The sequence below is a fragment of the Alosa pseudoharengus genome, unplaced genomic scaffold, assembly GCF_046254945.1.
Source record: "Alosa pseudoharengus isolate Yale_2024_CS ecotype anadromous, Long Island Sound unplaced genomic scaffold, YU_APseudo_1.1 YU_APseudo_1.1_scf_19, whole genome shotgun sequence".
Taxonomy (NCBI): domain Eukaryota; kingdom Metazoa; phylum Chordata; class Actinopteri; order Clupeiformes; family Clupeidae; genus Alosa; species Alosa pseudoharengus.
Genome location: NW_027468657.1, coordinates 8,881,779 through 8,904,057, shown reverse-complemented (window position 1 = coordinate 8,904,057; position 22,279 = coordinate 8,881,779). Strand labels below are relative to the sequence as shown.

The 22,279-nt window shown below is 41.1% G+C and overlaps 1 protein-coding gene across 4 annotated transcripts in view; it reads left to right on the top strand.

Annotated features, from left to right (window-relative positions):
- The first annotated feature begins 9,483 nt into the window (after positions 1–9,483).
- The window catches only part of diaph2 (diaphanous-related formin 2), a 161,116-nt gene continuing 148,320 nt past the window's right edge, over positions 9,484–22,279 (top strand). For 3 of the 4 annotated variants that reach the window (XM_076291617.1, XM_076291614.1, XM_076291618.1), the window contains exons 1-2: positions 9,484–9,531; positions 10,228–10,604. In XM_076291617.1, the coding sequence (XP_076147732.1) occupies positions 10,521–10,604 (84 nt within the window). In that variant the 5' untranslated portion in view covers positions 9,484–9,531; positions 10,228–10,520. Of the gene's footprint in view, positions 9,550–10,227; positions 10,605–22,279 lie in introns of all 4 variants that reach the window. The other variant, XM_076291615.1, reaches the window with a different exon arrangement.

Genomic DNA, 22,279 nt, shown 5'->3' with positions numbered 1-22,279 from the left:
AGTTGAAAGGGACGGCTATCTGAAGGCCAGTTGCGTTGTGTTACTACCTGCAGCGTTCAAATATACATCTGCATTTCCTTTGATTCAAATTGAATAATCTTGGCAAGATTTAGAGTCTCTGAACTGAACTGAAAGGGTTACATGTGCTATGATCAAGTAAAAATCAGAGTTGCACTCACCGACTGCAATGTATGTCATCACTAGAGGAGCACACATAACAGTTCGGCAGGTTCAATTTTACTGAAATAACTCAATCTCAATTTACTCTGCACAGAGTTCCCAAGAGGTCTGCACAGGGTTCACAAGAGTAAGCTAATGAAATGGTTGTGCTTGTACTTTCAGCTTGTACTGTTTGTGTGTGTGTGCGCGTGTGTGTGTGTTTGCGTGTGTGTGTGTGTGTGTGTGTGTGTGTGTGCGCGCGCGCGTGTGTGTGTTTGCGTGTGTGTGTGTGCATGTGTGTGTGTGTGTGTGTGCGTGTGTGTGTGTGTGTGTGTGTGTGTGTGTGCGTGCGGCGCGCGGGTGCGTGTGTGGGGTCAAAGTTCTCACACATATTTTCTGTTTTTCCGCTGCTCTTTGACCACTGATGCCTCTCTGAAGGGCCCTCCTGCTTCCTGTCCCTGGCTTTCCTGCTCTGCTCTCATCCTTATGCTGTGACAGATTTATAACTTCTGCTCCACACTCTATGTACAACAAAGTCCATTCCTGTGGCACTATCCAGACTAGCACAAAAAACAACACATTCACAACATGGCATTGTGGCCCTGTAAAAGCCATGCAAACAAGAATATATACAGCTCTGGAAGTATCTGCAAATAAAGAGTCCACTGTACATTTGTCTGATGCCATCCTACGTTTGCTGAGTCACTCAGCAACCATATGATTGAGACATCAGAAAAATGTGCAGTGGACTCTTAATTTTTTCCAGAGCTGTATTTTCTTTCTTTAGCCCAGCAATGATCTCCACTCTAGAAAACTCTAGAGTTACCTCAGTATGAAGAGCTCTTTTCCAAAATGCTATAAATCCATTTTCTTAAAACATTAATAAGTAATGTTATTCAATTGTGTTTTTCAGGTAATATCAATAAAACTGCAGTTGTGTTATTTTTGATTGAGTAAATATAATTCAACAATAACCCAATTACAGTTCCACTGAAATTACTTGGAAAACAACATTTTAAAAAAATATTTATGAAAATGCAATAAAATGGTGGATATAGCGTTAAAGAGTTCTTCATTATGGATTAACCTATTTAATATACAGTATATCTGCTTACTGTTGATACTCCACGTCAGGGCACTTGACATCACTGCAGGGTCTCAGCCTCCAGATGTTCCTACAATTAAGTAAACACACTTTGCACAGCATCTGTGAAGTCAAAGAGCTTCTGTAAATCCTATGCGCTATGTGCTCAGGACTCAGATGTTGAGGACACACAAGTATGAAATGTTTATGAACATCAAGATGGATTCCCTTTCCAGCATACACACATCCTGCCCACGCATATCAGATCGCAGTAGTCATGCAGCGTCTGGGAGGCCTCCAAACTCATCAGACTCCTGCTGCCGAAGCCCCAGATATCTGCTCATGTCTTACGTCTCCCCTTTGGTCCCTTTGAAGTTTTTTGTGTGATGTAGTTGTTGTTGTGATGGAGGCCTCTTGAAACCCAAGCAGAAGTGCTTTTAAAAAAAAAAAAAGCTGTAAGATCAGAGTGCTGATGAAGTGCATGTAGGGTGGGCTGTTTGTTCACTGGATGGGGAGGGGGGGGTCTGTTTTCATGTAAAATTTGTTTCCGTTTCTCAGACATGTGTCACACGGTAGGAGCCAAGACTGAATACGGTTGCTTTCATTTTTTCCAGGAGTGTTTGTGGTTTTTTTTCTTTCTGATCTTCTTTAATGTCCATGAGCAGTTGTGACTTGTGCTGTAATCCCAACCAGACACAAGCCTGATGAATTCAGTGATGGATCAAGTGAGGACGTTTGTCCTAGTTCGCTACTTGATATCAGTCAGGTCAAGGGAGTGCATCAAATGATGCCACACTTGTACAGAAATGCAAAGCAGCTCTCGCAGAAGTGTTGCTCACTAGCATTTGTTCTCTGATCCTCGTTGTTCTTCCTGTCTGGTATGTTGTGGCAAAACGCTACAAAATTGAAGTGTACAATTACTTGCTGATGCCGACAGTTTGGAGTCGGCTGGGTGGGGATGAGAGGGTTGTATCTGCCAAGCAGACGGCTTTCATCAAAGGCCCTGAGTGGCTGTGAGGATGCGATCGCCCTGGACTTTCTTTTATCAGTAAATGTGGAGATGAGCCAAGCGGGTTTGAATAAGGATACCCCCCACCACCACCACCACACACACACAAACACATATTGTACACACACACACACACACACACACACACACACACACACACACACACACACACACACACACACACACATACTGTACACACACACACACACACACACACACACACACACACACACACACACATACATACATACACGCGCACACTAAATACAGTTACTGTATATACAAGCAGACAAGATTGAACATTGTGTGGATGAAAACTAGCGGGACCTTACACAGGAAATACAAGAAACAATAGGAAACATCTTTGGAAAACAGCCATCTTTGTAGTGTTGAATCAGCCCAGAATATTGTTCATAGCTACATTAACTAGCAAAGAGAGCTAATTATAACTTCAAAGCCACTTGTTGAACTGTGCTTCAGACTGAACACACTTTTAATAATAACACATATCAGTATGTACACACAGGCCGTCTCGCCTACTTGGGCCACGGAGAGAGAGTGTGCCTGGTTGGAGCAGACGGCGTGGGCCATGCATTTCTGGAGAGTGTCCATTAATTAAATCCTTTCACCGGTGGGACATAAGCTTTCTTTGAAACAATTACATCCTGCCTGAATTTGCATTTTAATTATAACTTGTCGATTGCAATCATGTCAAGCATTAACCGATTTCTAATTAAGAGGCGCGGTGGTGCATTTTTTTCTCTCTGTTTTAGGAGGGAAAAAATGGAACTAGAGTCATCCCTTTTGTATTAGATTTTTGGCTCCTGTAGTGTGAGCAAGCATCACCTCGGCTCATGTGGAAAGTGAAATTTTTTTTCTCTTGCAGGTGAGTGAAAGCAAGTGACCTCGTTTCCAAAGGTGGTTAAATCGGTTTATGCGTTATGAGTGTAAGCTTGTACCCTGAATCATTTATTTCTGACATTTATCCAAGATTCACTCTGTTCTGTGCATTTCCTGAGAAAGTAGGATTAAAAATGTTCATATTTGGGTTTTACTGATGATAAACATTTGAAGATGGGAGATGGGAAGATACAGTATATGGATGTCATCAAGGCCAGAACCCTGAGATAGAAGGTTCAGAGATGGAAGGTTCTTAGAAAGAACAGAATACCCCGGCCTTCAGTAAAGTGAAGTGAAGTGAGATTTCTCACTGAATTTGAAAGGTGTACGGATTTCAGGGTTCTCATGAGATTTCTTTCACACATCACATCTGCCCTTCAGTGCCTATGCCCATGTCCTTAGTGCAGCTGCGTAAAGAAGGCTAAAGCCTTTTCTAATGGTGCACGTCCTTTTTCTTTATTGTGACCCACCTCTGAACAATAGGCGTTCTGCGGATGGGAGCACGAGAGTGTTTACTGAACGAAACTGGGACTGGTGATTGCACACACTCAGGCATGCATGCTCTCACTTCCTCTTGAAGGCAGGAAAAAACACTTTTCACAATGGTTCCAGACCCAGGTAAAGACTGACATTTGTATTTCAAGGCTTTGCTGTATTTGTTTACCATGGTGTGTTTTTATGGATGTCTCTCTAATTGAGAATATCTTTTGTTTTTCTGTGTTCCTATATAACCTAGACACAATATTGACGGCGCATACCGGTACTAGAGCAAAAAGGTTAAAGGTCCTAATGCCTGTGATTGTCCCAGAGTAATTACATCAACCTCTTTTTTTCCTCCTGTTTTTGTAAATTGTGACTCACTCTTTGCTTTTTTCCACAGAAAATCCAGGCATGTCTGGATTTTTGACCCATGCCCTGTCAAATGTATATTCATCACTCATGCCGAGCGATTTCAGCCTGGAGCCGGACACAATGTGCGCTGCTGCCATCAGCGATGTCTGCCTCTGTGCCCTTACTGGCTGCTTGAGGAAAGTGGCCTTGCACAGAATGCTCAAGTACTCGGGTGCCATGGCAACCTATGGGCCTGGTTGCCGGAGAGGTAAGAGTGTCTGTGGGCAATTGATTAAGACCTTCTAGGGATGCGCTGAGGCGGCTGATGCTGGCGAATCATCCTGGGGAATAGACCAGACGTGGGCTGCTCTGGTTGTCTTCATTTAGTATGCAGCGCCTGCTGAGGGATTAGTGACGCAAATGACACGATGTACGATCTTATTCGCCTGGTTATATTACACATGTTTTTGAGGACAGGGAGATGTGGGGCGGGACCAACTTTGAAACTTCACAGCTAGATGCTGTAGGTCTGGGGTCTTTTGTCATTGTCATATCTTTAATCATCAGTATGAAACTGGGGCGATAGGACTTCATGATGATTTCTTTCTTTGCCTGTGTTTGTTGTTTTAGTGAAAACGGATGATTCTTGGTGGTTGTACTTACCACCAAGATAAGACATACTGTAACAGCGCTTTTTGTCTGCCTGCCACTGTTATACTTCACTACAGAAGACAGTGTGTAGTTGCTGCATCAGAAGTAAATTCAAAATAAATTCATGTGGTCATGGGATAAACTACTGAATATTTAGGTAATACATAGGTTGTCTCTTAATCGACATGAACATATGGTGGATTTACCCTTACCCAATAACTATGATATAAATTACAGTTTTATTGTGTTATTTTTCTCTGACTCTCTATACATATATTTCTTTGCTCAGTGTTCCAGTTTTCTTGTATGTAGCCACATTATGATCAGAATAAAATGGGTTAATTATTTATTAACCCCCCTGTTGTGTTTGTTTCATGTTTACTAGTTTTGTGTTCTAGCTCATTATAACTTGTTATAAATCCATGGTGACACATATTATCATCTTATGTTGTGACAGACCTTTGTATCAACTTGTGTTCTATTGTATATAACCATTAACTACTATTTACTATTTATGGCCTGTAGGCCTCATTGATCTAAACTCATGGAAGTCAGAAAAGGGAAGATTCTATTGGGGAAAGGTTCCAGTGGGGGCTGGCATAGAATCAAAGAGGGGGAGTAAGGGTGTGTTTGTCTGTGTGTTCTAATGTACAGAAGCACACATACAGCCCATCTGATCAATAGGTATGTGCCTGGACTCCATTTTATACACTGCCCATTTTCTCACCCATTCATTTCTAACGGCCGGTCATTTTTGACCGGGAATATGGGTGTTCAAAAGTTGAATAAAAGACTCAAATTGTTATGAAAATGATCAAAATTTGTTTTGTGTGTTCAGATGCCCTGTGTTAACAAAGTCATGGAGCCTCATGGTAGTCAGAATAAATTCCAAAAGTGGAAAAAGCACTGGAAAAATTCCCATTCCCATCCACTCTCCACAGGGTGAAGAGGGCCTGAAGCAGACTTTTACTGCGGGCATAAATTATGTATTGTACTTTCTGCTTTCATCTCTCGGATCCAAAAGTGAACTTTTATAGGCTACAACTGAGTTGCACGTGCAAGAACTGGTCTGCTGCATTTTGCCGCTTTGCTGCTCTTGCGCTTGCCGCGGTCAAAGTTCAATCAGCGGCAGTCCGCAGCGGCAGACCAGTTCTTGCGCGCCCAAGCCATTGACAATAATGCATTTCATAGTGCATACCACATGTAATGTGATAGGCCCTTAAGTCTTTGGTATTTTGCGCTGAGCCCAGAGGCAAGCACAACAAAAGTCTTTGGGACGACCAAAAGCAACCTAGCGGCGAGCACAGCACATGCCATGTACAATGTGATAGGCCCTGAGGTTAATCAGAATCCTGAGATATGCCTGCTTGACAACGGGAAAGATGGAACTAATGAATGGCCTTTGGCCATAGCAACCATCCATTTAAAACTAGTAACGGCAGTTTGTCCTGCAAGTTGTATTTGTTTGTCTGGAGCTTTTCATAGTATGACTCTGAACTAGGCAACCTCACATGAAGGTTTCTCATTGGTTCAGATGGCTGCAATATACAGTGATATGCACTGGCTCAGAAGGTGATTTGGAGTCCAAGCACGCCCGGTGGACCTCACCATAAAACACTGTGAGCCTATATAGGATGAAGCTGATTACTGTGTGAATGATCCCATCCAATTAGTTCATTACAGCTCGTAATGATGTGAACAAACCGTTATCAGTGGATGATGTGTGTGTGAAGTGCTATGAAACCTCTGAAATGTAAATGACATACAGTTCATGTGTAAAATGAGAATTCCAAATTAGATGCAAATGGCTTTTACATTCAGACAGACAAGCCACACATTCATGGTTCACTGTACAATTTACTGATGAGTGATTGATTTTACATTTGCTCATTTCCAGTAAAGTTCAACTGATTTCCAACGGCAAACACTTCATCCCTTTTAAAGAAGGGTACTGCTTGACATATCATGAACTACAAACTAGCGCAAACTTCCACATGTAACCTTTAGCAAGTTGGACAAACATCAAACACACACTGTTTATATTCTCGCGATCTTTAATAAAGATTAAACCTAACCAAAGTCCCGGTCTTGCTCTATCTCCTCTGGGTGAGAGGGAATGAGATCACAGTTCAAAACTGACTCCGATACCCCTTGGGGCATCACTCACAAGGAAGACTTCTGCATGGATAATTATAGACCTGGCAAGTAGATGCAACTGTCATGGCATATCGTGCAAGTGAGTGAAGTCAATGAGCACAGAGTGGTTTCATCTCCAAATGCATCTTCAGATGAGCTGACCTCAATGCCACAAATACACCACTCTGACTGGTATGCGACTTCCTGTGCCTATGAGCATGTAATTCCAAAATGTGATCTAACAGGAATGGAATAATTCAACTGCTTTAATGGAACTAGTTGATTATGTGCATTGTACCTATGGACTACTTGACTGGAGAAATAACAAACCTGTCTTGTAAGCACATCCAAATTAGTCTTCAAGTTACCATTATGTCAGATGCCATGATCATGGATCATTCACAAAGCAGTAGACCATCATAAAAAATCTACTGTACTTTTTCCTGTGTTAATCAGTCATTATTTTAAATATGAATTTCTCTCCATCATGAAACATTCAGTAGCCTACATTATGAAGTGGTTTAAACATAGCTGAAATAGATAAGCCCAGGTAAATTCTAAGAATTGGTTAAGGCACCTAGTATGTGGTAAGATAATAATTTAGCTTTCACTGTGAGTGACTCTTAGGGAAATGTACATAACTCTAGTCATAAAAGAAAGATTATTATGACTGCCGCGCAGCGAAGCTTTTTTTCCATCCGTTTTTTTTTCTTCTTTTTTTTGCATGAGTAATTTTCCGTCAAGGATTCCCGGGACACTGAAAGACTGGGGTGCACGAAACTTGGTGGGCATGTAGCCCCACAAGGATAGCATGGAACTATTGTCTTTAGTTTTGATCCCTCGCCCCCCCCCCCCCCCCCAGATTTACTAAGGTACCCAGGTTTCTTAGTATATTCTTCAAGCTGATTTGTGTTTGCTTGGGCTGCCCATTGTAAAACAGACCAGTAGAACAGCTGGAATAGCAACTGGGTGGGGGCACTTGGCCAAACGTGTGTGTGTGTGTGTATCTGAGAGATAGATGAACTGGGCCAATGATGGTGCTCTTGAAGTGATTATCATCCAAGAATGACCAGATGGTTTGTCCTTAATGCTCAAATAAACGTTGGACTGACAGCGCACTTGAAGTAGCTGATGCCTGAAATGTCAGACCATGTTGTTAATTTACGGTTGAATATTTTGGGGAAAAGGTTTTATGTTTGCAGTAGGGCTGTCAAAATAACTGATTAATTTCGATTAATTAATTTGAGAAAAAATAACTGATTAAAAAAATTAATGCAGATTAATCGATTCCGTATGACCTTTGACCCCGAGCCGTTCTAGTCAGTAAAAATTAGACTGTAAAAATGAAGGAGAGAGAAGAAAACGTGCTGCCTGGATCATTGATTGGAACATTTACTTTTAAAAAACGGCCTGATGGTGTTGATAAAAAATAAAGTGTTGAAAATAAAGTCCTCTGCAATGTCTGCAGCAAGGGATTTGCATATCACCGGAATTTTTTTTGCATATCACCTTTTTTTTCATCAACTCTGTAGTAGCACATTAATGCAAATAAATAAGTGTTGACATTGAGGGGAGTGTTTATTTTCATTGTGTCCCCTAGGTTATATCTGTGGCCTGAAATGCCTTGTATGTGAAAAAAAAACTTCTTCCCTAAGCACTTTTGAATTTATTTCCTCAGCATATTAGGTCATATCATAGATTATTATGGCAATTATTTGAACAGTAAAAATAATAATAAAAGAGTCTTTGAACTTTAATGTCACTAATGCTGATTATTCAATGATTCATTTGAATTTAAATATTTAAAATACTTTAACAGCAAAAATTATATATGCGATTAATTTAGATTAATTAATCACAGAGTGTAATTAATTAGATACATTTTTTTAATCGATTGACAGCCCTAGTTTACAGTCACTGACACTACTACCTCTTTTTTGATCAATAAATGCTGGTTTCTATAAACCCATTCAGTATCAAGTTTTCGCCCAGCATTCAACTGAAACAAATGGGAAGAACCTTCAATGTCTAAGTCTTTCGTAAAACAAATAGGCTACTCTCAGATGTTCTAGCCTATTACAATCTCCATTTGGATGACCAAACTTTCACCAAAAAAGAATTGCACCGTGCTGCGTATGGATAAAAAAGCAATGCTAATACAGCCTTGCTATTTTTCAATAAATCACTGAACATTGTTTAAGTGTTTCCAGTTGTTTATGTGTGCACACATGGAAAAACCACCGGCTGTTCATTGTTCATGGCTGGTCCATTTCAATACTAGAACTAGTTCAGCTACATAGACCTATTTTTAATGATTACATTAATAATTTATGTGAAAGAATCAAATCCTTGGTAACGTTTAAGTATATGATTATATCTTCTCTCGTATTCAATTCAGTAAACTAGTCACACTCACACACACACACACACACACACACACACACACACACACACACACACACAATCTGGGCTCAACCATTCCACAATAGCAGCCAAGCCCCCTCGAAATACTCCTCACATCCTCCCGCTCATCCTATCCACGCGCGTCGTTCCAGTCAGACTGACCTTACCGTAAAAGCAATTCCCTTCCCAACACAACGCTAAATGCGACCTTCAGATTGAAAAGCCATTCAGCCAATCATCAGTGGAATCTCTATCCACTCCAACAAATGCTCAAACAAATTGGAAATCCAGGTAGGCGGGGCTACAGTGGGCCTGGCTCTCATGTTTGGTTGCAGTGGTGAGCCTTGGATGGGATTTTGTGAGTTTTGTTTGACAGGTTACTGATTTTATTCGTATTATATGTCTTTGTAATATATATCTTGATGGACAAACTTGTGTAAACAATGTAGTCAGTGGTAGGGTATTACATTTTATACCGCCCCCGATACCATTCCTGTTTCCTGTGTCAAAAGTAACCGCTTGGCTAGCAACGGTAATTTCTCTTCCAAATAATAAAGCTGGTTAACTGTTAGCGTTTTGTTTTCAGTCTAATATTGGTAGGCCTATTTGGTGGGTTTAAATGTATTCGCTACATTTCACGCTATAGTCGGAGTCGTTTATGACCTGAATGTATCTTAGCGTTTATTGTAACATTTAAAAAAATAGCTACATTGTCTACCAACAAGTTTGCTGTCAGGACCAGCTGAACTAGGATAGCCGACTCGATGTGTAACATTCTCCTTCCTGGAGAACTGCAACAATGTTAAAACGACATTGGTTCATGATTGTTAAGTTAGCGATATCGAGAAACGCTTCACATTTGCCACATTTTGGTTAGGCTACTAATAAAGGAAGACTCTCCGCTGGTTGCTGGGAGTCCCCCCTAGGGGAACGCATATGTTTTCCTCAGTGATTGTGGTGATTGGAAGCAATATAGAAGATTTATTTCAAGTTAGCTAACGTTAACGTTACTTCAGGTAGCTAGTTGACGTTCTGTTTTGTTCATTCCCTTTAGAACTACAAAGTTGCAGTTGTAAACTGTCGGAACTTCAGTGAAGCTTCGTCTGTACTGACACCGCACCTTTTTTGAAGTCTCACCGGATAGATTGTTGCTCTGACTGACTGGGGGCTAACTTGCCATTACCTTGGAATATTTTTTACCCGGGAACGATTTTTTTCTGTGTCATGGATGGGATGGCCTTTGAAGAAACTTGACAGCTGTTAGGAATTGTCTTCAGGAGTTACATTTTACAAAAAAAAAAACGAACAAAAAAACGTTTTAAACTTATTTTAACTACATCCATAAAAATGGATCAGGCAAGTGGAGGAGAAGATCCAAACAAGCCATCTAAAAAGAAATCTGGAGAAGATGAGAATAAAAACAAAAAGCTGGTAAGTAGCCTATCCCCCTTTGCATGCAAATTGTTTCCAATTTGCTTTGCAGCCTATAGCCTACAGTCTCTGGGATTTTTGTATGATGTACTGTAGGCTATGCCTTACCTAGCTTACACACTGTAGGACTCTACTGGTGGAAACACTTACTTTTACACTAACTTTTTTTTCTATCCAATGTCAAACTTGTGTTATAAACCTGCACTGCATATGCTTTAGAGCAGGTCACTTTGTAATCATACCTCAGTGCTTTCTTTGTGGTAAATGTCATTAAGTTTAATAATCCATTCAAATGGCTTTTGTTAGGCGGGTGGACATAGCAGTCTCTCAATTGGCCTTTGAGTCGGCCTAGCCTACATCTCTATAGATCTACAAATACCACCCAGCCTATGACATAATATCCTGTCCATTTCCCACAATTTATCCACTTGCAGTAGACTTTTTCAGTTTTGCACATTGTTATGTCGAACCAATAAAGAGTGGAAAATCTAGATAAATTGCTGCGCCTGTGGCTAGGATTCATCCATGTGACTTGAGGGTGACTCTACTTGAGAGTGTTGATCATAGAGTGGCTTGTCATGTGGTTGCTTTAGAAACATCACCAGAACATTGTCCTCATCCAAAAGTAAATGTGAAGTCATAAGTGTTTCGCAGAAAGGATCCTTTTGGAATAGGAGGAGGTTTAGCACTACAGATCTTTCTCTCCGTCTCTCTGTCTCTCTCTCTCTCTCTCTCTCTCTCTCTCTCTCAGTCTCAGTGTTGTTTTGTAAATATTGTTGCTTGACCCTGCCTGTCGGTTCTCTCCAAGAGGTGTTATATGTCATAAACTATTCTCAGTCATCATCCTCACTCTGGAACTGACACCATAGGGAGGAATGTTAGTCATCATTGCCCAGTGACTCCCTGTAAAGTCCAGTGACTTCTCCATCAGGGCTCCCTCTAAAGTCCAAAGACCCTTTTAAGCAGTCAGCCATTAATCTGCTCAAATGCTTCCCCAAAATCCACACACACGCCACTCCCCCCTGCACACACACACACACACACACACACACACACACACACACACACACACACACACACACACACACACACACACACACACACACACACAGATAAACACACACAAACACAGACAAACAGATAAACAGACAAACACACACACACACACACACACACACACAGACACAGACACAGACACACACAGACACGGATATGTTGAGTGAATTAGCAGACCCACTACAGGATTAGAACCAGGTCTTATTTAAAGTCAGCATGTCCCCGAAGCTGTGATTACATCAGGGGAAAAGACCACGTGGATTCCCCCAGGACTCTGTCAGTCCTCTAAAACAGGGATTCCCAAACTGTGGTACGCGAGCTGCTTCTAGGGGGTATGCGAGATGAAAAGGGCTATGGCGGACAGGTGTAAAATGAAAATTTTAAATCTTTTGTAATTAATTCATGAATAAATACATAATTTCGAATCAGGTCATAATGATATGGAAACATGAAATTAAAGGATATCATTTATAAACTCTGTATGTGTTCATCAAAAAAGGGCAGCTTATTAAACATGACGCCTGGAATAGCTAGAATGCGTTACTTTTGAATGCGTTGGATGGTCCGTGGTCCGTGGGGGGAAAGTTTCCCGGATATAACAGGTTTTTGAAAACAACAAAAACAGAAAGGAGGGAAGGAGCAAAGCTAGGAGTTATTTCAGATGGGCAAGAAAGGTAACATTAAGCTAGGCTTTACATTTAACAAACTAAAGGTAGCCTAAGTTTAGCCTTTCTAGGCTGTATAGCCTAAACGAATACATCCTTGTCAGGCGTTGTAGGCCTATTATAAGATATTGTATGTGGATGTAGTTAGGCTACTATGCAGGCTACTTTTCATAACTTTTTAACTGGGGGGGGGGGGGGGGTACGCGAGCCGAGTATAGAATGAGTTACGTTTTTATGTGTTTATGTGTCGGATGGTGGGGGTACGCGAGCCGAGTCGGAATGTAGGCGGTGGTACGCGGGGGGGAAAGTTTGGGAACCGGTGCTCTAAAATGTGTTGATGGTTTTAGAACACCACAATTTTTTTTTAACTCGAAAAGAAGAAGTTAATCTCCGCAAAATCAACATGCTTGTTTCACTGACAGAGAGCTATTGTTTTGAGTGTCTTTGTTAGTTGGTTGTGGGGCTTGTGGTAGCCCTCGGTCCCACGCCCCAACAGGATATGGCGGAATATCAGCAGGCGATTCAGGGTCATCCAGGTAAATGTCATTGTTCTCATACCATTTCACACATAGCATTCCCAAACTTTTCATCCATAAAAGAGAGCACCACTAGGCTTGAGGAATGCAGGCTCCTTGTACTGTAGCCACAGGCTTTCAGGAGCTCCTGATAGGTTAAGGGCTTGGTGTGTTCTCAGCAAGAGTATGTGAGTGGCAAAAGCAACCTCAGCTGGAAAAAATGAGGCCATACCATTACTTGTCCACTGAAGTCCACTCTGGCCTTGTGGGGCTTCAGTGTACTCTGAGAGACCTCAATTATCAATGATTGTAACAATGAATTACAAGGCAGGAGTCTTAGCAGTGTATACTGTAAGAGGTTTAGGAAGTAAGTGGAGAGGAAAGTTTTTCCCTGATGAGACTGAAGAAGTCAAAGCATTATTTCACCCTAGTGCTGTTGGAGCCCTGTCCTCAAATGAAAACAGCTTTCCCTCTTTCTCTCTCCCCTGTCACTCCCTCATTCTCTCTGTCTTGTACACAAACAGTCCCCACCCCGACCCAGGCCAGTTCAGCACGCTCTGTTTAGTGCACTCTGGCTGAGAGAGTGCTGATGTCATTCCTCTCCCTTTCTCTCTCTCTGTCTCTCTCTCTCTCTCCCTTTCTCTCTCTCCCTCTCCTCTCTCTCTCTCTCTCCCTCGTTTGTGAGCTCACAGTTATGCGTCAGAACACACTCCTGGTCAGACATGTTCCTTGTTGCCCAACAGTGAATGGGCTGGGGACCCATCCTCATACTCTTGCAACACTGCTCGTGCAAATAGGAGGACATCATTGTCCTTCATGCTATGGGGTGGAGTGGAGCTCTCAAGTCTTTAATTTGAACATAATTGAAGCTCTGCAATGCATGCATTTGTCTTTATTTACAGGCTTTCCATTCCAAACAGTCCAGTCTCTCTCTCTAGCCTATCTTTGCTTCTAATCGGTTCTGCTGCCCAGGCATATGCCTACCTTCTCAGTGTACTTGTCCTTGTGGATCAGGGAGTCAGGAGTAAGGAGAAGTCTGTGTTGAGTAGGATTAGATGAAGGTTATCTGCGTTTGAGCATGCCAAGAGCTCTTATTAGTGGCCTCTGGATTGCTGTAAATCACTTGGGGTAATCCCCTGTCACCCACAGGCTCAGTCTGACAGGGACAAAAAAAAGAGATTTGGGAAAGAACAACTGTTCCCATCATGTTTGTTTAACAGAGTTACCCTGCAGGGTTACATCATAACACTATGTCTGGGAGTGGGGCTTTGTTGAGTGCACAAATAAGGCAATATTCTGTGTGTTGGTGTGGTGTGTGTGTATGTGTGGCCATTCTACTGCCTGTTCACTCTGGGTGATGTATATACAGGGTACCCGCGGAGTCTTAAAAGTATTACATTTCATTTTCCTAAATTAAGGCCTTAAAAAGTATTGAATTTCACCTCAAAGTCTGGAATTTGTTCACGGAGGTCTTAATTTTTCAAATGATCAGTAGATTTAGTCTAATATCCTCACGTAGCGTAAATCAGACAAGGATTAAAGTTCTCCGTCGTATGACGGATTTCCGTCCATTTGATTTTAGAAATGTCATATTTGAGATCGATGCAGATCCGGTGAGAAAAAAAATAGGAGGGGGTCTATCACCTTTTCTTTTCCTTTTTTTAAGGCAACTACAAATATTAGCTCCGATGAATGAATGTGTGTGATGGTAAATATTTAAAGACCTAATAGTGTTCTTGAGAACTTTCTGTGTCTCAATCAGAGACCGCTCAAGAAGATACGTCAGCCATGAGTTTCGCTTTGTTTATGTTGTAGCTACACGCTTGTCTCATTGGCCTGGGGCGTTTGCTTAAAAAAAAGAACACGTCTGGAGGACGGTCAAAGTTGGATTATAGTGACACCATCGAGACAGCTGATGAGGTTGCCCAATCCGTTTAACTTTTTTGGATATGATATTGTGAGCTCTATATGCGAATTTGGAGGATGTGTTCTTTCTGTGCATCAATGTAGACAATTTCTTACTATCGCGAACTCTTAGGGGAGGTCATTCATTTTGGGCGTCACCTTTGACTTGAACAGATAGCCTGCTGCCACCCGATGTAGCCTACTATTATTGTTACAGTTTTTGATCAATGCAACTAACAGTATGTGTAAAGCGACGCAATATAAACCGTAGCCTATGCCTATCCCATCTGTTTTCACAATTTGCGACGGAAGGTTTTGACTGAGCATGTTAACATAAAATAAAAATATCGCGAACTGTTGAGTAAGGGGGTCAGTCGTGTTTGTGACGCACAGACAGCCTTGTAGCCTATTTTGCTTTGGCCTCATTTTAATGACGGTAGGTTGTGAGCGTATGTTGACAAAAAATAACCATGCAATTAAAATAGTCAACTTAAAACTTTGCTATTATTAATGCATAGCACAAAACCATAACCAGTAGGCCTACCAGAACCTCGCATATTAGCGTCATGATTTGTGTGCGTCTATTTGGCAAGGCCACTAGCTGTCATGGATGCGTTGCTAAAGTCAAGTCAAGTCAAGTTTGTTTATATAGTGCATTTCATACACAGAGGTCATTCAATGTGCTTTACATAAACATCAATGTGCTTTACATAAACAACAATAAAGGAAGGCATAGGTGTCAAAAGTTACAACATAAATGGAGATGGGCGGCTGTTGGAAACGGGGGAGAACTAACAAGCCATGGTGTAAAAAAATAAAGTGCCAGGGGTTTGCTTTTGCGCGGTTTGCTGCAAGAAAATTGTTCATGGATGCAATAGGAAAATGTTTTAGCACGCCAACAATCAGAAGACCACCATAAGGTTAACGTTCTTGCACTTCAGGACATCTTCCCTACCTGGTGCAACTAGCCACCACGACAGAGATAGGCTACGTTTATCTATGGCTGACCGTGTTTGCGCTCAGAAAGTAGGCTACGCATGTTCTTTCATAGCGCAACACGATTGTCGTTATCAGATGCGCAGACCTCCTGCATGAGCGCACACAGTATTGCTGCTCATTGGAAAACTTGAGTTGTCTGTAAAACTCAAAATTACCATGTTTTCATTAAATGCAGATGAGGCAACAAATGGAAATATGAACAATATCTAGACTGTTCTGATTCATTACTTTGATGAGGAAATGTGAAGTCTTGCAAACTTGATTTTATAGATTTTACTTAGTGTTGAATTGCATATTAACAAGAAAAAAATCTCCCCTTTAAACACTTTTGGCCTGAAGTAATTAAATAAGTGTAAGTTAAAGCCTTGCTACAATATTGCTGCAGTAGAAAAGAACAGCAATGGCTAATCAGCAATGGTCAGGGATGGTATTGAAATATTGTTTTGTTCAACAGGAAAACTCAATCTCAATCAAGAACACTCTCAATTCGCCTTATTCACATGGCGGCCATTGGCGGCTAAAACGAGGCTACAGGGTACACAAACCATAGGATTGTTATGTTCTATGCATTCACCTGTAGGTGGCATTAATTACATAGTAACTTAGTACCCTGTAGCCTCGTTTTGGTGTTTATTTGGTGCTTTAGTTTGCTGTTTGCATGTTTTTGTACATTAAAAAACAATAGGTCGCGACCGCAAAAGGGGTGCTATCTCTATAGGTAGATATGAACAACGTATGACTTATGGCCTAAAAAAGTTCAGTCAAACGATTTTTTCCCCACTTTAATTCCTGAAATCAACTAGGTTCTATTCCGTGTAAATTTGTCCATGAAGCGGGACATTCAGTCACGTTACTACCGCGACAAAGCTTTGCGTTGCCACTGCACTGCTGTCATGTTCATGTTGGCATGTTCAAACATTTGTAAATAGTAATTATTTGAGGTTTAATCTTACCTTTAATATTATTTATTCTATCCGAATGGGTGCGATGTAGGTATTAAATTTCATCTGAAGTGGTATTAAAAAGGTCTTAAAAAGTCTTAAATTTAGGTCTGACAATTCTGGGGGTACCCTGATATAATCAGATGTCAAGGAAGTTTAGGCTTTTAACTGTTTTTGCATGGAGCTGATTTTTGTAAACCATCTTATTGTATTATTCCGACTAGTGTCTTTGTCGTGGCTATTTAATAGAGAAAATCTAATTTGCCTTGTTAGGGGCGCAAAAGAGTTGTACACTGGCCCTTAACAAGATGGACAAACTCGATGAAGTCATTCACATGGAATTCTGGAAATCCTGTTTGTTTGCATTGTCAGAATGGTGCTGACTGCCAATGGCATGTAGGCTAAGCTTCCCCAATGCTACTTTCAATGAGAAATAGATATGTTATCGGATTGATTCATTTCCTGGCTGTGATCTTTATTTTAGAATTAGCACGTGCACAATGACTGAGCAGAGATATGATTGTTTTGTTAGCACAAGGGCAATATTTATGAAGTTTCTAAAAGCAGCTGCAGCACATCCACAGCAGTTAACAATCCACCTAATTAATGATAAATCCACATAATTAATTTGTTAATGGTGTGCAAAATTGCGCAAAAATTATGAATGGGAATCATATTTGAACTGATCTTGTACAACACTGAAATGATCAACCAAATTGCAACCATTGTGGCAAAGTGTTGTTGGCTGTTCTTAAACATTACTATCATGTGTTGGGTTGAATTGAGTTACACATTTTTTTCAGATGTCTACCTTGAATTGTCTCATACTTCAGATAAAAATAGAATGTTCAATGTTTACTTTTGAAAAGTTCACATGTCAATTCATCTAGTCCTTGATGATCACAGGTAGGGTTAGGCGCTGAAACAGTTCACATGTCAATTCATCTAGTCCTTGATGATCACAGGTAGGGTTAGAAGCTGAAACTCGGTTCTAACATAGCACCGACATCGAGGCCCATACATCATCACAATGAATTTGAAGATCATGCTAAAAGTTTTCCTGTAAAAAATATTAAGTAAGAGATCATGTCTAGAACGCCGGTCATTATTGGGAAAATAAGTCCCGACAGGGCGAACCGCCCTGAAGGGACTTATTTTCCCAATAATGACCGGTGTTCTAGACATTATCCCGCTTATTATGGCTACTTGCCAAAACGAAACAATAAACTCCCCACGATGTGACTTTAGCCTACATAGCCTAGGCTATAGCCTATTTGTTACCGTTTCATCGTGGCTTTTGGTGAGAAACAAATAGTTCGCAACAGCACACGCTGAACTTGAATCAAACATTCTTTAGAACACAGCTGATCAACCGTCTGCTTTCACTTTTGAATGAAGTTCCAGTCCTTGCGCAGTAATATGAAAGACGTAAATTAGAAGCACAAAACCCATTTTCCTTGACAGCGGTCTGTTATACTTAGCAACGGTCTGTTATTGAGAATTAGCAGACCGCCGAACATTGGGAAGGCCCATTCAAGTGAATGGATCATTCTGCAGCACTCTGAAGAGCTGTGTAATAATATGTAGGTTACAAACATACCTCTGCATTTATATTCTGGAGCTGTCAAAGAGGCTATGGAATGGAACCATCACTGTATGTTTTCTAATTAAGATGCTCTGACAGGAGGTAGCCTAATGTCAGTGCATAGTTGCAGTTAAAATGCCCACTTTGAATTGAAACACTCCCAACACTGGCATATGTGACATGTTTAAAAAATAACTAAGGGGGAAGACATAAAATGTATTAAAGCATTTGAGAACACACTGGATAAACCTGAAAGCAGAGTCCCTCAACGTTATATTAGGCTGCAATTGCCATCGTTAGGCTGCAATTGCCATCGTCCATGACCAGCATATGACCTGGCAGGGCCATGGCAAGCCATTTTAACATTTAAAGTTATGGCCACTCATCTGCACTGGATATACTTGAAAGCAGAGGAAAGTTTGCCATTGTGTGTGCATCCATGGCAAGTCATTTTTTCATTTAAAGTTATGGCAAGTCATCTGCAATTAGAAGCCTAGAAGCAATGAAACTACACGTATTGATGATAAATTGAAGTTCAGTTTCATGTTCAAATTTATCCTATCAATCAAAAAAGCAATTTCATGCTTTCGACCACTGGTTTGGGCATTTTGTTTTAAAAACAAAGTACCGGTTCATGCACCGTTTTGGCACCAGCATCATTTTAAAGGGACACCAGGCAACGTTTTCGTGTTAATTACTCATCTTCATTCAAGTCGGTATATGGTTAAATGACTCATTACAGGGCGAATGAAGACTCTTTCGCCCGCCCTTCCTGCCTGTAGGAAGAATATCCCGCTTGCAAGTTCAGTGTATCATACCCGCCGACCGAAGCAGGATCAGTTTACATCCTGCATCCACAGCATAGAGGCAGGCTAACGAAACGCTAGCGATTGTTACAAACGTGTATGGCAGAGCCGGTGAAGAAGCAGCGAAAACCCTTGACGGAAGATGCAAAGAAAAGGAAAAGAGCTTCAGACAGAGCGAGGGGGAGTTTCGTAGAGAAAAAGCATCAGGCTTGCCTGGTGTCCCTTTAAAAGAATCGATTTAGCACCGGTATCGGATAAAACCCAAACAATACCCAACCCTAATCACAGGAGATGTCATGACATATCTACCCACATGAGATATCTCCTTTTGAAAACGGACAGAATAAAAATTTGACTCCATGCCCAGAATGCAATTTGTAATTAGCACATACTTCCCCCAGTAGACAGTGTGTGTCTTGCCCATTACATTTAATCATGAAGGATTTTTCACATTTTTTGCCCCCCCCTGACTGTTGAGTTGAGGTTAATCAAAGACTTTGCCGCTGCAGACAGTTACAGCATGTCCAATATGAACACCGTGCACATCCGATGAAAGACTTGTTTGGCGTTGCTTTTTTTAAAGAATTAGCAGATTTAAGACATTTAAGAAGACTCTGCATTCCTACATGTGTGGGCCTACTATCCATCACTAAAAAAATATCTTGCAATTAGATTAGGTTCTTGAAGAAAACATTGTGACAATATTTTTACAGCTTTTTTCAACAAAAGCTTAGTGATATTGTGTATATTATTATGACCGCCGCGCAGCGAAGCGGCGGTCATATAGGTTTAGTCAGATTTTTTTTTTTTTTTTTTTTTCTTTTCCAAATTTCCGTCAAGGATTCCCGGGACACTGAAAGACCGGGGTAGACGAAACTTGGTGGGCATGTAACCCCATATGGATAGCATGGAACCATCGTTTTTCGTTTTGATCTGTAGCCCCCCTGCTGGACTGCACCCCCCGAAAGGAGGGTAGGGCAGACACAGTTTTCTGTGAATATCTCGAGAACCATAAGGTTTAGGAGGACCTTTTTTTTTGTTTGTATGTTGATCTCAAGGGGCCATGTCAACCCATTCCATAACCACTCATTTCATGTATAGCGCCACCTAGTTAGACACAAAAAAGTAAAAATGAGGTGTTGTAATCGCAGGTATCTGTGACCTAACATAGTCAAAACTGCACGAAATTGGAAGTGTAGGATCATTATGACACCCTCTGAATGCACGCCAAGTTTCATTGAATTCCGTTCATGGGGGGCCACACAATGAATTAATTTATGTTACTATACACCAACTGGCCTGTAGGTGGCCGGAGACGGTTTTCTGTGAATATCTCAAGAACCGTAGGGCCGAGGTCCACCTTTTTTTTGTATGTTGGTCTTAATGGGGCATGTCAACCCATCCCATTACCACTTATTTCATGTATAGTGCCACCTAGTTAAAAATTAAAAAGCAAAAAATAGGTGTTTTCATCACAATATCTCTGGCTGACATGGTCAAAACTGCACGAAATTGAAAGTGTAGGATCATTATGACACCCTCCGAATGCATGCCAAGTTTTGTGAACTTTCGTTCATGGGGGGCCTTACAATAAAATAATTTATGTGTACATTTAGTGACCGTACACCAACAAGGATTCCCGGGACACTGAAAGACCGGGGTACACGAAACTTGGTGGGCATGTAACCCCACATGGATAGCATGGAACCATCATTTTTTGTTTTGATCTGTAGCCCCCCCCCGCTGTACTGGACCCCCCGAAAGGAGGGTAGGGCAGACACAGTTTTCTGTGAATATCTTGAGAACAGTAGGGCCTAGGATGACCATTTTTTTCCGTATGTTTGCCTCCAGGGGTCATGTTAACTCATTCCATGTGCACACATGTGCATAAACAGATACACATGCACACACATACATTCACAGTAATCATACGTATGACACATACTCACACAGTAGACATATGTACACATGCATGCACATGCACAAACACACATACGCAGGCAAACACACGAGCACGCACACACACACACACACACACCCACACACATAAACATAAACATGTACACGCACACATGCACACAATTCAAGAATTTCACAGAATTATGAACAGGCAAGATGCGGGTGGGGTTGTATAAAATTAATTTTACATGTGAATTCTATGAACTAATCATGATTTGGTACTTGTTGTCTAGCAGATACCAGTGAGAATTGAGTGTGGATAATGCAATTTAGTGAGACAGTTAGAATCATATAGGCCTTTCAGCGTGATTTATTTTTGTGTAAAAAATGTGCTGGACTGGGCGGCAGTCATATTTTGTACCGCTCTGCGGTACATCTAGTTTATTTGATTTTTGCACATGCCAGTAAGCAAGGGAAAAAAACACTAGCTCAAACTTTCAATGGTTACAAAATTACTCAAAGATGACCTCTGATGAGGTAACAGACTTGCGTTGTATCTTCATCACTGTTGCATAAACAGACGACTTGTGCGTGTGTTTGTGGGCGATTTACTTTACTGCAGATATCACTCATAGACAGCAGACATGCTCCAAGAGGCAGAGAGATGAGCATTTATTGTGGCTGCAGAAAGGCTTTGTGAAGACGGGAAGTCCCCATATTGTCTCAGATGTACAGTAACGTGGACCGTTGTTTGAATGTGAAAATGAATTCATGTTTGAAACCTGAACGCAGTTCGAGTCCCCTTGGTTCTTGTTCTAGCAAGCCAGGGGAGTCTTTTTGATGGACACAGAACAGATTTTATTCCAGATCGTTCAGCCATATGTAATGACATTATGTCATCACTGACTACTCTAATTGGCGCTGTTCTTTGTCAGCATGCTGAGTTTCAGCTCATCGAAAGTATAAGGACCACACTGTGTGTGCCTCCTGTTTTAATTTGAGTTTTGGCTCATTGGGGTTTCTTGTCACTCACAATTTGTGTGTTAATAAGCTCAAGACACAGCCTGCCTAAACTTTTTTTTTTTTTTGTGATGGGAAGTTGAAGTGGAACACATTGTGACATAATGTCAAAGACTTAAAACTTGAAATAAAAGCTTTTCGTGGATGTCTTTGTGACTCCTTAGGATAATAAAGGCTATGTGTGTCAGTGTAGTGAAGCACTTTCCATCTGGATCATTTAAAAAGGTATTATTTCTTTAGGGGTGACTCATGTGGGCTCAGGTTATCAGGTTGTCTTCTAGTCA